The 14,963-nt window shown below is 47.1% G+C and overlaps 1 protein-coding gene across 1 annotated transcript in view; it reads right to left on the bottom strand.

Annotated features, from left to right (window-relative positions):
- Positions 1 to 3,998: 3,998 nt before the first annotated feature.
- SEPTIN11 (septin 11) overlaps positions 3,999 to 14,963 on the bottom strand; it is a 58,270-nt gene continuing 47,305 nt past the window's right edge. Inside the window, 1 exon segment of the mRNA XM_040554731.1 lies at positions 3,999 to 5,308. Coding sequence (XP_040410665.1) covers positions 5,293 to 5,308 — 16 coding nt within the window. The 3' untranslated portion in view covers positions 3,999 to 5,292.

Below are 14,963 nucleotides of genomic sequence, written 5' to 3'. Positions count from 1 at the left end.
CTCCAGCTAGGCTGCTGGGCAGCCTGTGGGCTCCATCTGCACACCCCTAGCGAAATCCCCCACCGCTGCAGGATTTCAGCGATAACTGGGGCTCGTTACGTCAAACTCACTTCAGTGCACATCTTTTTCCTGTTAAATTACCCAGCCTAACAGCTCTAAATAAAACCAGCCCCAATTTCTAGCAGTAGATAGAACATCAGCACAGGACAGATAGAGCAGGCAATTTACACGCTGTTTGACAGCCAAGCCCAGCACCTGCAGTTTCCACGCAGAATGGTGTCCGCGTGCTGGTGCTTGCTGCCCGTGAGCAGCAGTTGTGATCCAGCGCATCCTGAAGGAGCAGTTGCTCAGAGCTCTGAGGTCTGCGTGGTACAAAACTGTGGAGAGTTTTGCAGGACTGCTGCTTGTTTTAGCTGGCTTCCAGCTGTACCACACATATCGGGGGGAAGAAGAGACGGGGACAGCAGTGCCACAGCATTGTCATCCAGCAATATGCCTCAGCTTACGCTGCCTTCCCCCTCTGCAGACATTCCTCCCCTCCCAGTTTGAACCATGCACTTCTCCCTCCTCCCCAAGAGCTCTTATGCTCCTGGCTCACAAACACAGCACTCTCCCAACCCCAGTGTCTTAACGGACTGCAGAGGGAGACACCTTTTCTTTATTGGCACCATGCATGAATTCACGCTGTCTTCTGCTCGGAGACATGCAACTCCACTAACACAGCGCAAGGTCAGAGAGAGGAAACCTGCCCCGGTCGGGCAGACCTACCTGCACAGGGTCCTGCTGGCAGGAGCGTCCTGTCGCCTTTTGCTCTTCCAGATGCAAAAGAATCAAAGCAGCCTCTGCAACTGCACCCCTCAAACTCTTCTGCGTACACACTGGTGTTCAACACACTTCAAACCAACAGCAGAGTGCAGACACTCAGGAAGTCAGTTGTGCCAGGGGTACCCCGACACATCCAGCTTTCTGACCGCACCATCAGGATGCACACCAGCGCAGCCACACAGAGGATTAACTTCCAAAACCACACATGATCCCTGTGCAGGTGCCCGGCTCCGCTGTGAGTGACAGCCACGCTTCAGGCACCAGCTCACCTCACGCCCGGGGAGTCGTGCTCTGGGGACTGGCCAGCCTGGCTTCCCTGCGGTGTTCAGCTTTGCAGGGCTCCTGCTGCTGCTCAGCCTCCCTCTGTGCCACAGTGCTGCAGGCAGGCTGGGGCTGGTGAGGAGCCCGGGGCATGCAGGCCCACATTGCTGGCTGCACTGGTGCAGAGATGCATGGCATTTGGTGGCGAAAAAGGTGATGCTCAATGACACAAGCTTGCTTTGAAAATGGGGCAAGTCCCAGCAAGATCAGCTTCCCCAAGCAGCAAGATCCAGCTGATCTGGAAATAACCCGGACTGCCAGACAAAGCCACTTCCCACATTTCCTCCCCACCAAAACCCCCAGGAGATGAAGTTCGATGTGGCCCGTGCCTGTGCCATCGTCTCGCTCCCACAGCAACGGGCTGGCGGGTGTGCTGGCCCCACTGCCACAGCACAGGACTGTCCTGGAGCCCTGCCCGGGCTCCCTGCTACCCACAGGAGAAAGCCACCTGATGCTGGTGAGTCCTGGTGTGGTTGCCTCGCAAGCTTCAGGCACCCCAGTCCATCACGCCATGGATGCTGCCGAGGATGCTGAGCACAGAGTCTGCCTGCTCTGGCAGGGGCCTGCAGGAGCCCAGCAGAGTACATGGCTCAGGTGAACAGGCAGCATGAAGGGAAAGAGCAGTTTCAAACCACTGCCCAATCCCCCTCAAAACCCCTGGGATAAAGCCATTGCTATCCCAAAACCGCACGTCAGCACCCAGCAGTGCCCCCAGATCCCAGGTAGCTGCTCTGAGCACACAGCAGCCACATATTCATCCCCCTGTCTCAGCAGAGCTCTGCCACTTGTTTGTAATGGCACCTGTACAATAATCCCAGCTCGCCCTTACATGCAGTGCAACACTTCATCCTTCCTCTATGCCCAAGAGGTGCTTGCCTGGGAGACGTGCTAACAATAACCTCCTGGCAATTTCCTCCACTATCTCAGTGCTGCCTTAGAGAAGCACTGATCCACCTCCTCCACCCTGCGCAGCCTGGGACCATTCATGAAGTGTCTCTGTCTCTTAAGTGAGACCTGCAGGTACCAAACATGGGGGAAATCCTCATTGCTCAAGTAGCTGGTGGGCTGACAACCCAGACCCCTCCTGTAGGCACGCCGTGACCCAGCCCATGGCAGCACGACACCACAAAACCCCCCTCTGTGCCATGAAGCACGTCCAACCTGGAAGCTGTTCACAGCTCTGGGTTTGGGGAGTTCCTTAAAACCCATTTTTATTCTCCAGCAGCGACAGAAGGGTTAAGCTCATAAGCATGATTTTAAAGTTGGGCACCCACTTGCTCTTGTGGGTGAAGAGCTTTCCAGCTCTGCTGGGGACGTTCTGTGGCACTGAGTGACAAATAACAGCTCTGGGCTGTCCAACAACACATTCCACACTGCCATCCCCTCCCCATGCTGACACCTCCTCCCCTAACAGCTGGGCATGCGGGAGGAAGCGAGCCAAGCAGCACGTTGTCACCCCCACAGTGTCACCCCCCCAGCTCTGCTCCAGTCCCTTGTCCACACGCGTCTCAGTGCAAACTCTGCCTGCAGTGCCCCTACATGCCTTCTGCTGTTCGCTCCCCTCCTTCTGCCCCAGTATCCACCACAACCAGACTGGGGATGTCAGAAATTTCATCCTGCTTCATTCCCCTAAAATTCCTTATAGATCTGTTCCTTATGTATTCACCTATTTATTTATTGTTTAAACTCCTGTTGATGCTATCTGCCTCCTTCACCCAAGGCAACAAATTCTGGAAATCTACTCCCTGCTCTGCGAGAAAATTACTCAATGTTTTGAGCAGATTCCCTCCTCCTTGACCGAGCGTCCCCCCGGTTCTAGTCCCACTGGTTTGGTTACCAGCAGGTAGGAACTGCTGCCAGCACAATTGTGTGGACTTCGTAATGCAAACTTGGAAAAATTTAGGCTGGAAGGGACCTCTAGAGGACATCTGCTGCAACCTCCAGCTCACAGCGGGACAGACCCTCTCTCATCTCAGCTTTACCCTCCCCAAACTGAGGCTTCCTAGCCTTTGTGGTCTCACCTGGCCGGCTGCTGCTCCATCCCATTTATCATTACAGTGCCCTTCTCTACCTCCACTATGTCCTTCTGGAGACACAAAGGCCAGAGCTGCATGCAGGACTCAAGGCACCAGCACAGCGAGACTCTAGGAGCTGTAAAATAAAGGCAGTTCATACAAGTGGTAGTTATTTGCTTCGTGCCTGTTTCTCTAATCATATAAAGCTTTTGCATATTTTTATCTGGAGTTTAGAAGTCAACAAACAAAAGGGTTTTGTCCCTCTTCAAACCTTCCTGATGCTGCAGCACTACCAGTGAGTCACTTTGCCCTGAGCAAGGACCTTCCTCCTGTCACACACAGGCTTTCAGAAGGTCACAGGGCACAGCTACATGGGTGAGGTGATGGGGTTAGCAACACTGGATATCCTCTCCTTTGAACTTACCCCAAAACCTGCCACCTTGTTTTTTCTTTTTACTGGTTTGCAGTAAACGATGCCCAGCCACTCACGACCGAGCCCGGGTCCCAAGCTGCCGTCATCTGCACAACGCGGGTGAGCAGACACAGGGCAGGGCTCAAAACACAGCTCCGTGCCCTGCTAGACCATGAGCTATATAGTAAGTGACTGACTACATTTCAGGAGAAAGGCTGTAACACAGCATTGTGGTTTCACGAGCTAGACTCCTACCACAAGATAAACCCAGACCACAAATCTTAGGTAAGAAAAAAGTCCAGGGACTGACAGAAAATTAAGGAGGGGATTCCTTCCTCGAAGCAGGGACACTGAGGAGGGCATCCCTTCAGATTAGGCAGCAGTCTGCAATTCCATTTGTAGAACAAGTAAATTGTTACAGCATACACGCCAGGCCAATATTTAATAATCTTTCCCATTGTATCTATAAAGTCACCTGATTGCAGATGTTTCCAGGACAAACAGTTTTTCTATCACGTTAGAAAAACTACCACCCACGTGGAGGGAGCCTCAGGAGATCTAACCCTTACCACTGAGCAGCGCTGAAAAACATTATGCTTCTGGACAAAAAGTAGCTGAGTTCAGTGAACACCCCTGGCACCTTGCGCTTCACGCACAAACTGCAAGAGGCAAAACTTAGACAACTTAATAGTACGTTTTCCTTGGCAGATTAAAGGAGGTTAACTCTTTGATAAAGGTTTGCAGGTGAGGAAAATAAATCGCCAGTATTTGGTCAGAAGAAAAGCGCACAACCCCACGTGAAGAACATCCGAAGGGGCAGGCTACCTCCTTCCGTCCATCTCAGACCAGCTAGAGCTCACCACACACCAAGCTTGTAAGCTTTGTTTTTACATTTGAACAATGCTTTGGCACTCTTCAAGCCTTTTGAGTGTATTCACTTCCAAAGTAAACGAGTACCCCACATTCAGGGTAGGAAAAAAAATCATCACTAATTAGACTTTGTAAAAATGTAAAGAAGTCAATCTAAGCACAAGTCAGTGCAGCTCAACTGCACAAGAAAAGTCACCTACTCTGCTCATACAGAGGCAGATCAACTAGAAAATAATAAAGCCTCGACCGTCCAGAACAGGTCCTTCAGTGCAGCAGGATGCAACAGCAGCCATCTCCGCTTCACGCAGCTTCATGCTAAAAACAAGCAGTCACCCAGGTCTAAGGACGCATTTTCATCACATGTCAGAGCAGCACGGGACGTACTTGTGATGAAGTTGTGGCGTCCGAAGCAGCCAGACTCAAGCTTCAGAGGCAGAAATGAAGCCCTCTGGCTATGCACACTCACCATCATCCAGTCTGTCAGTCTCTTCGTCATCAGTAGCATGTGCACGTTATGGCAAAAGGGAAGAAAACAGGGAGGGGAAAAAATCCCAGAGCAGTATCTCATGTTACAGCCAAGCTCTCTCCTCCAGCCGTTACCTCTGTCATTTTTGGTAGCCTCAATTCTGCTGGCAATGCGCCGGGAGCAGACCGAGCCCGCACAGAGACACACAGCACAGTGCACCCTCAGACGCACAGGTGGAAAACAAAAAGGGAAGGAGAGGAGGGCGGACGTGATGGAAGAATGAGATGGCTCTCCTCCCGGTGAGGGCCCACGTAGCCACAGGCTCTTCCAGTGCCCTACTGTCCGCTGGGAGAGAGGGTGTGGGGGCTTTGGCAAGATGACGGTTACATAAAGAAGAAGCTACAGGAAGAGAAAAAAAAGAAAAGAAAAGAAACAGAGGTTCAGAATTGAAATGAAAAACAGAAAGTGAGAGACAGACAGAGAGAAAAAAAAAGGAGGAACAACATTTTAGAGCAAGTAAGCCATGAATGAAAAGAGTGCACTGGGGATGCGTCATACAAACCAGCTACACGGGAGCAGCGGGGGCCCACACCTCTCCAAGGCACCGCACCTGATTCAGGGAACACGCGAAGGCTCGTGACAGCCACACAAAGCGACTGACAAAAAACACCAGCACAAGTCTACAGAGACAGCCTGACGGCACAAAACAATCTGTTGGGGAACCTCAAATTTCCTCATCCCTCCCATCATACTTAGGAAACGGCAGCAGCAAACCAAAGTCACAAAGGCAACTCAAAGACCAAAGCATTTGGGTAAAAAATATATTTCCTCTCCCCACTTCAAGTGTTGGCACTATTTGTGTATGTAGCCTAAAGAATATACAACAAATAACTGAGCTTATGCTATGAGGTTATTATTCAATTTGTAATTCAAAAAAAAAAAAAAAGAAATACTTTAACATCAAATAAAGTGACAATATCTAACAGATGCATACATATAATTTGCATTAACACTGTATGTAGGTTACACAATTATTTAGTTACAAACATGGGTTACTTTCAAATAGCAAGGTAATAAAGTTCTACATCTATAGTTTAAGGCAATCAGGATATTAAAAATGTATACAAATACAATATTTCTACCGCTGTTCACAGCTTTATTTTCTGTTAATTAAAAAACCCTTCATATTTGTATAGTCCCATGCTGATACACGCTGATGAGAGTGTCATGGATATCGTGTACTGCAAATGCAACCAGGGTCCTTGGAGAAGAGACAGAAACACACGCTTCTAACACCTTAGAAGGGCAAATGGTAACTGGAGTCAAATGGACACATCTGATATGATCACACACAAAAAGACATTTCCATTCTCACTCGGATGTTTTAGGAGAAGCAGAATTAGAACTACCTGGAGAAAAACTGGTGATGTTAAATAAGGGCATGCTTAAAGAGACACAGAGATATAAATCTCCTTGGCACGACTTCGAGCTGCCAGAAGCACACACAGCGAGGGTGCAACACGCATTGCAGGTTTCGGGCTGCAGAGGAGCTGGGGGCAGGTGCCATTTGCTGCTTTCCCCACTCCTCAGCGGCACCACAGGCTGCAGCGCAGCAAGGAGATGCAGTCAGTGACCCTGAGCTTGAAGGGCGCCTTCCTGCCTTCCCAGAGAGCTACTGGGTGATGTCCACCTTCTCAGTGGACTGCCGGACACGTGCATGCCCACCTCTACAGAGCAGTTGTGGCCCCTCTCAACAACCTGGATTTTGTTCCTTTTTCTCTTCTGGGGTTTGTCCCATGCCTAGGGAACATCATCGTCCCAGAAACACACATGCCTGTGTGCTTTCCTGCTAGTTTGTTTTACTCTCAGGTTTGAAATCCACCTTATTAGGGACATGCAGCATCATCAGCTAGTTATCATCGTTGTCTAATGGCACATTAAAGCTTGCAATGCTTCATGAGCAATGCAACCATGCAGCCGTCTAGCCCCAGTTTCACCAGCCAATTTGCAAGATTGAGGCGTGCAGGGAAGCTATGCAGGGTAACTTTAGACATTCAACAGCAAATGGATGTCATGTTCCTATGGCTATTTTTTTTTTCCAAAATCTCAGCAAAAACAGGTTATTACAGGAAGTTTTAAAATAGTTTTAACAATGCCACTTGTACATAAGTGGACTTAAAAGAAGTCCTCAGCAAAACACACCTGGTTTACTCACGTTAGTAGTGAGCAGAAAGGGTGAGTCTCTTACTACTGTACTTACGTGCAAAGGTGAAAGCACATCCAAATAGATTTGAGAGTATCATTTACTCCATGCAGAACCAGGGACTACTGTGAAAAAAGGCATAAGTAAAGGAAAGAAGTGCAGCAATAACCAGCTAAACATGGCCCAGGGTTTTGAGGAGAAAAAAGTCATTATTAACTCCTCCTTTGGAGAAGAAAACAAAACAATACCTTTCACTTTTGCAAGTTTATGGTTATTCCCAGTTTCTCCAAAACAGCTTGCTTTTTGCTGGAGGAAGAAACCCAATCAAAAATACATTAATGCACTTGGCCATGGCTTTCTGTCAGAAAAGAAAAACGGCTAGCCTCGGCTGATCTCCCCTGCCAAACATCCCTTGGAAAGGCTGTTAAATGAAGCAGGACAAATACACGTTAAAATTAAGTTTTTTACTTGGCACAAAATGCTGGTAATTAAAAAGAGGACATGCACAGACACAGCTGAAGCAAAACATATTGCCACAAGCATTCAGGCTTGAGACAGGAGCATATGATGGGATCGTAAAAAATCCATGCCAGCAAACAGATTTCTTCCTTGATAACTCAAGGTTTTAAAGTTAGGTTTGACAGAAGCCACAAGAACCATAGTTTTATTTTGCTAAATGACCTTCTAGAAAACCTACTTAACCTGACGGAAGCACATCGTGGTTGATAAGACCAGGAGGTATGATTGGAAGAAAAAAAAATAAAAAGACAACTACTTTATTTCCATCTTGCTCATCTCTGATTTTTGCCGTCTATCCAAGACACTGTATTTAGATATCCTCTTCCCAAAGCCATGTTTAGGCAGTGAGGGTTAAAAAGCAGAAAGACCCAAAAGCCAACCCCAAATGCATTTCCCCACCCAAAACTCAAGAAAAGTGATAATTCTGACTTTTTTTTTTTTTTTTTTAAAAACATTCAGAGAGGCAAGAAATTTCATCGCAGAAACAAGCAAAGAACTGCAGTGTGTGAGACTTAAGTGGAGAGAGCTATTTTTAGGAGTGCTTTAAAGAAAGAAACAGGAGACTACCTAGCTAGGAGCAGTGGAAATGCTGGCAGTACATCAGCAGAAGAGAAAGAAATCCAGCAGTCATAGGGTAAGCATGGCTCGCCACTTCTTGGGTAGGAAGGGAAAGACTCTGTCCGAAAAGCAATGGCATAGAAAATAAAACATTAAACAGACCGACTTCCACACCGTGCTGGCCAAAGAGCGAAGCCTGGCTTACGTTAGATATCTCATTTGCACTTTTCAAGGGATATGTGAAAGGGACACTGTCCCCACGGTGGGAAGGGTGCACAAGGAGTGTGTCCGGGCACCCTCTCTCCCTGCTTGGCTGCTTTGTCCACTCCTGTGAGAAGCCCAAGGCACTTTTAGGTTTAACAAACCTCTGGCCTCTCCTCAACATGAATCCGTGTCTGGAAAAAGCACTTCTCCCAGATTTTAACCTGTTGTGCAAAGCTCCCTGGGGTTTGAGGTGTTATCTTTCTGATGCTTTTCAGGCAACGGGGCAGTCATCCTAGGCATGCAGCACATTTTCTGCCCTGGTTGCTCCAGGGATGGAGATCCTAATTCGAACCTTTCATGTTAACCAGCGTTTGGCCAGTAAAATGGGATTCCCTTGACTTGAAAACCTGGATGTTGTAAATATGCGGGTCTGTATTTACATGTGTGCAGGAATGCTCCTGAAGGCAGCAAGAGGATGTTGAAGGGTACACGCCTTCCTCTGCCTGGGCATTTGATTCCCTAAGCACTGCTAAGTCTTGCCAAGATCATGCACACTGGAAACCTGGCACTATTTTAAGTGAGGTTTCAGAGGTTATGGTCAGGGAAGTAATGCATGGAAAGTAGGAATGAGAAATGGTCCCTGCTCCAGGCACCTGCAGCGCTGTTCGGTTCCCACCGCAGCATTCAGCGAGCAGACACTACACTGACCTGGAAGGGTGGCTGTAAAAATATGCCAGCACGTGACAACAAACCCAGGCCAACAATTATTATCTGGTCAGACAACAAAAACAGTAGCTAATCAAAAAAATAAATCATGCAAATGTAATGACATGCAAGGTCAGTTAAACTTTTGTTATCTACACACACATACCCCCCTCCCTCCCCAACAGCGGGACAAGTTTTGCTCTAACACACTCGCTCCTGAAGCGATATGGGTCGGACTAAACTTCAGGGTTTAGCCACAGCAGGAACCCAGCTGTAACCCTCAGACAGCAATAAATCCCTGAGGCTGGTTTCTGTGGACCAGGGACCCCTTCAGCACAGGGCTACGGCAGCCGGCCCTCCGAGAGCTGGGTAGGCACAACGACACTCACCCGGAGCTGCTGACCTCCAGCCCTGACTCTCAGTTCAGATCTGGTGCCAAAAAAGATTTATCGCTGCTGGTTTTGCCCAGGAAAATACATGGTATCGTTTTGCTTCCACCCCCACCCGCCTGGAATTTCCAGAGGCGCACAGTCCTGTACCCAACCCTTCTTCCTTCTTGTTCCCCCTATGTTACTAGATGAGTTAATAGTTATTCATGTTAAAAAACAAAAACAAAAAACAGATGGCAGAGACACATTACTGCAAAAGCAGGTGAATGCAGGAACATCCTTGGCTTGACAGGCTTTATGTGAAGCTTGCACTGCAAGTTAAAAAAAAAAAAAGAGGACAAAAAAAAAGTTAGCAATAACAGAACCCAAAATGGAAAAAAAAAAAAAAATCAAGGAAAGCTGGGAGAGCCAACACCAGCAACCTGCTATGGTGGGTGGGCATGCAGATGAATTACAGAACTAAAAAGAAATTGAACCTCCCGACTAAGCTCTACTCTAGCCTATGTGACAAGCAAAAGCTCAAAAAAAATCTAAGGGGGAAGAAGTATGGAACAACCAACCATGCAAGCACGCAGTTGGAGCCTTAATGCTTTGTTTTTTTTTCAGAAGTAGTATTGCAGGGAGACATGACTGCAGATGTCCAGTTCTCATCACGTGAACATGGTCTCTGTTGCAGAAAGCTGTGCCTGGACTTTTCTGAAATGCAGATAGCTCAAAGATGAGCACCATGAGGTCTCCCTGCACTTCAGCAAACATGGGTTTTCAAGCCCAAGTCAGATCCTTCAGACATCATGAAAACCTTCTTTTAACAGGGTGTTGGGCCAGACCCTGACATACATGTTACAGCTGTGTGATAGATCAGGGATCGCTCTGGGACTAAGCATGGCCCATGACAGCCAACATTGGACTGGAAATTATTATATTCGAATGAAGCCAGAAAATAGTTTTTCCATCTGGTTTCCAGAAGAAAGAAACAGAGCCCAAACAGATGGTCCTGGCTCCTAGGCGGGCCGAGGATGAGCGAGTAACCCAACGACACATGTTGAGGCATGCACGTGGTGATCTACCAAACAACAGGCAAGAGGCCATTTGCTGCTCCTATTTTCAAAAGGTTTTGCCAGGAACCAACTCCAGATTGTTCGGGTTTGAAGCATGGTCCCATCCCGAAATTATGGCAGCATGCTCAGAGTCAGGAGAGGACTTGTGTACATGTCTATACTACGGTCATGTGAGGGTCTGAGGTACACAGACGTGCTGCCCTGAAAACAGCACACTTCTCTGTCATCAGGCCATATCGCCAACAATTTAAGATGAAAAAAGCATAAAAGTACAGAAATCTGAGAAATGGAGTAGAAAAAAATAAGGTAGAAGACAGCTTGTTCCTGCAGAGATAGCCTGGAAGTCAACAGGGCCAAGTTCTCCCTCATGGGATCGGGCCAGCAGCAGATTTGGCCCTGAGCCTTCTCTCCAGCTTGTACAGCACGGTGGAAAGTCTCTGTTGTCCAAGCTGGAGAAATCAGATCCCACCTTGGGAAAGCAGCGCTCCCATGAAATACTTCCTAAGGGAGGTGACAGGCACTGTGCATTGCAAGGATTTCCCCTGGCATCTGCCCGAGCACCACCACAGTGCACGTCAGCACTAAGAAAGGCTGAAAGCCTTGCCTACCCAAACACCAGCTCGGCACTGGAGCACAAGGAGAAATTTAAAGCTGTGGGGAGGAAGGGGATAAAAGCAGAAGATTGGCAAGGAGGCTGGGCTGAGGTTGGATGATTGGCAAGGAAGTCCCTGAAAGACTTCAGGGAATTTTTAGAGATCTATCAGCAAAAGAGTGGGGGAAGGCATGCTGGCATGGGTTTTGTGAGCTTGGAATAGCAGTGCTGCATCTATCCTCTTATTTAAGGGTGAAAAAGATCTGTTAAGCCCTATAGCCAGTGATGATCAGATACAATAAGGATATGGTCACTTACAAAATACCAGGGATCCTGATGGGCAGGATATTACTGCACCTACATTCTATCAGTGGTCATGTGCAGCAGTTTTAATATCATAAGCAGAACCTGCCAAATTACTATCAGCCCTCAGAAATTGGTGTACAATGGTATTAGTTTAGTGCAGCAGATAGGGATGGCTCGTGGCAATTATGGGATCCAACCCAGGCAGGGTAGCAGTAACAAAAAGTACCAGAAGGCAGCTTTTGAGAGGGGCAGGGGTGCCTGCTTCACTGAAACCTTAGATTATCAGCTGCACTCCTGACTGCTGGTATAACGTAGGCACCCTAGCAACTTCCTTGAGGGAAACTGGGGCTGTAACTTCAGGACTGTCTGTGCAGGTGGTGAATAAAGGAAAGGAGGCAAAACCGAAAGGAATTGCATCACAGGTGATGAGGAAACAAACGTGGGATGGTCTTGTGCAAGCTGGTGTCCCACCATCAGAAATAAATAGGATGACAACATCAGAAATGCTTCACTGATGGCAAAAGTTAGTGTAAAAAAAAAAAAAGCCTCCCCTGCACTCTGGACTCCTCTGCCACCTCAAAGCAAAGCACTACCTGTGAAATGCCAAAATAGCAGAAATGAAGGTTTGGCAGGTCCCCCAGAACTGCTGCCACGGCAGCCTCTTATGGTGAAGGGGACTGGCGTCCCTGTGTTCCTTTAACTACAAAGTGTGGGTCTGGAGGGGTTTTACATGTGGCAATACTGGGCAATACTGGAGCTGAAGTTCCTGTATTACACAGTAATACTAACAATTAAGAAGCCACATCACAGATCTGCATACTGGGGTGAAATCCCACCCCGTCCTTCTGACCTGCTGCTAATTTAACAACTGGATAATACCCATTTGCAACAAGGCTGTCAGTTGCCCCAATTAAAGAATGTATTTTGGGTATTGATGGGGAGGGTGGGAGAGGGAACTACTCAAACCATTCAGGGGCACTTCAACAAGTGGAAATCATTAAAGAAACCATGCCTGATATTCCTACATGGCCTGTTTGAAAAATCAGATGGCACTTGGGGAGTGTCTGTAGATTATAGAGAACTGAATAAAGCCACCCCTCTACTTGCAGTTACAAATCCAGATGTGGTTACTATCATAGAAAAAAAAAAGCAAAAATTCACAACCCTGCAAGGTGGTGATCGATTCTGCTAATGCTTTCTTTTCAACAGCCATTGCTTCAAACAGCCAAGACCAGTTTGCCTTTATCTGGCAACAAAACCAATATACTTTCTAAATACTGCCTCGGGGATATAAACACAGACCCACCATTTGCCACTAAAGGACAGTAGCTGACGTAGCACTATGGTTGGTACCAACACTGTTTACCATTATATTAATGATCTATTGATTGTGGCAGTCACAATGAGAAGTCAAAACAGCTGCTGAATCCCTGAAAGAGCACTTACAGGACCAAGGCTGGGCAATGAATCCAAAGAGAATAGAGGACCCTAGAACTACGGTGCAATTTTGGGGAACAGTTTGGCATGGACAGATTAGAGAACTACCAAACAAGGTATAGCAAACAGTTCGGCAATTTCCTGTACCAACCACAGTAAAACAACTGCAGACTTCTCTGGGACTTCTACAGCATCAGAGAATTTTTATTCTATGTCTTGCGGTATTAATGCGCCCTCTGCAGCAATTGACTAGGAAGAGAGTTGTTTGTCCTATGATCCTATTACAACACCTCAAGTACGAATTGTTTACACTGACAAATTGTCCAAATCTTGTGTCCAAAGAAGGGCAACAAAGCTGACAAAGGGTCTAGAGAACAAGTCTTATGAGGAGTGGCCGGGGGAGCTGGGATTGTTTAGCTTGGAGAAAAGGCAGCTCAGGGGAGACCTCGCTGTTTTGTACAATTACCTTAAAGGAGGTTGTAACATGGTGGGGATTTGTCTCTTCTCCCAAGTGCCAAGTGATAAGACAAGGGGAAATGGCCTCAAGTTGCACCAGGAGAGGTTTAGGTTGGATATTAGGAGAAATTTCTTTACTGAAAGGGTTGTGCGGCATTGGAACAGGCTGCACAGGGAAGTGGTTGAGTCACCATCCCTGGAGGTCTTCAAGAAACGTGTAGATGTGGTGTTTGGTAGCATGGTTTAGTGGTGGTCTTTAATACTAGGTTAAATATTGAACTAGATGATCTTAGAGTTCTTTTTCAAGCTGAATGACTATGACTGTTCAGCAGGACTGCAACCTGTTAGTCTACACATAAAGACTCATATAATAAACCCTGAGAATGCAGTACGGTTCAGTACTCCAACTTCTCCCCTTTTTCTACACCCTCTGTTTACATCAGATTCTTGAGTTCTTATATTTCAGGTACCTACGACAAATACCTGTGCCTTATCTAGGGTAGACAGCAATGAAACAATGTCATTGGTGTTGCAAAAAAACCATTGAACTGAAGTTCAATCTGAAAAAGTACAAGCCATAGCTCTTCAATCTGTGTGGGCGGTTACATCATCTAAAGCCACCAAGGCTAGAGGAATATTGGCTGAAGAATCTGGAGCAACTGTAAATGCATTACTGGAAGGAGATGACACCCCTGTTTTCCTTTCTTATCATGGTTTGGCTCAAAATGCTTTATCGACTTGTACTACAAGCACCTACCCTGGATATATTTCCCCAAGATCAATAGGTAAATATTTGGATTTGGTTGGCCTTTACTGTAACCAATTTCTCATTGTTATTCTTACCAAGTAGAGAATATAGAGTGCCTGGCATCTGCCCCCACACAAGGTTTAAAATGGACAAGTCAACTGCCTTAAAATTGGAAGTACCTGCTGTATGCCAAGGAACCTCACAGCATCGATTGGTGATGTACTAGCTCCTTCTTCAACATCATTACAGCTGTCACAAGGCTGAAGGCATGTGCTGCTTCAACATAGCCAGCTAGTGTGCAAGATGACATTGAACAGCTCCAGGACTTAATGCATCCAGAGAAACCATCTATTGGCGATGCCTGGCTAGCTGAGTGGTTTAAGTCTCTGACAGGATGTGTGGTGCATCTCACTGAGAACGTTATATGTTTATATGTTAATTCATTTTCCTTTATGTTATTACATGCCTCTGTATGTTACCCTGCCCCACACTGCCAGCCCCTTCTTGAGCAAAGAGGGTGGAATGCGGTAGGAAAAGCGTTAAAAGTAGAAGACTGTTGAGAAGGACTGTAAATAGGTTCAAGTGACCTTGCAGCTGGGAGTACGTAAAGCCTGGAGAGCAGTAGCATAGGAAAACACTTATCACAACTGTTGCTGTTTATCCTCTACGTGTTTGACAAGTAGCACATCTATGCGTAGCTAACATGGGTGTTTGGTAGACTTGGAGGTGCCCTACAGGACATGCTTGAGCTCCCTGCGTTGGTATGGAGAAAATCAAAGCACACTGAAGATGACAGCAGGGTGGTAAACCCACACCTGCGTGGACTCCCAATAAGCAGGTGTAAACAGCAGGTCAGCAGTCCTCTAGCATGGACCGAGC

Source organism: Cygnus olor, chromosome 4, assembly GCF_009769625.2.
Source record: "Cygnus olor isolate bCygOlo1 chromosome 4, bCygOlo1.pri.v2, whole genome shotgun sequence".
NCBI classification, from domain to species: domain Eukaryota; kingdom Metazoa; phylum Chordata; class Aves; order Anseriformes; family Anatidae; genus Cygnus; species Cygnus olor.
This window is presented reverse-complemented; position numbering and strand designations above follow the sequence as displayed.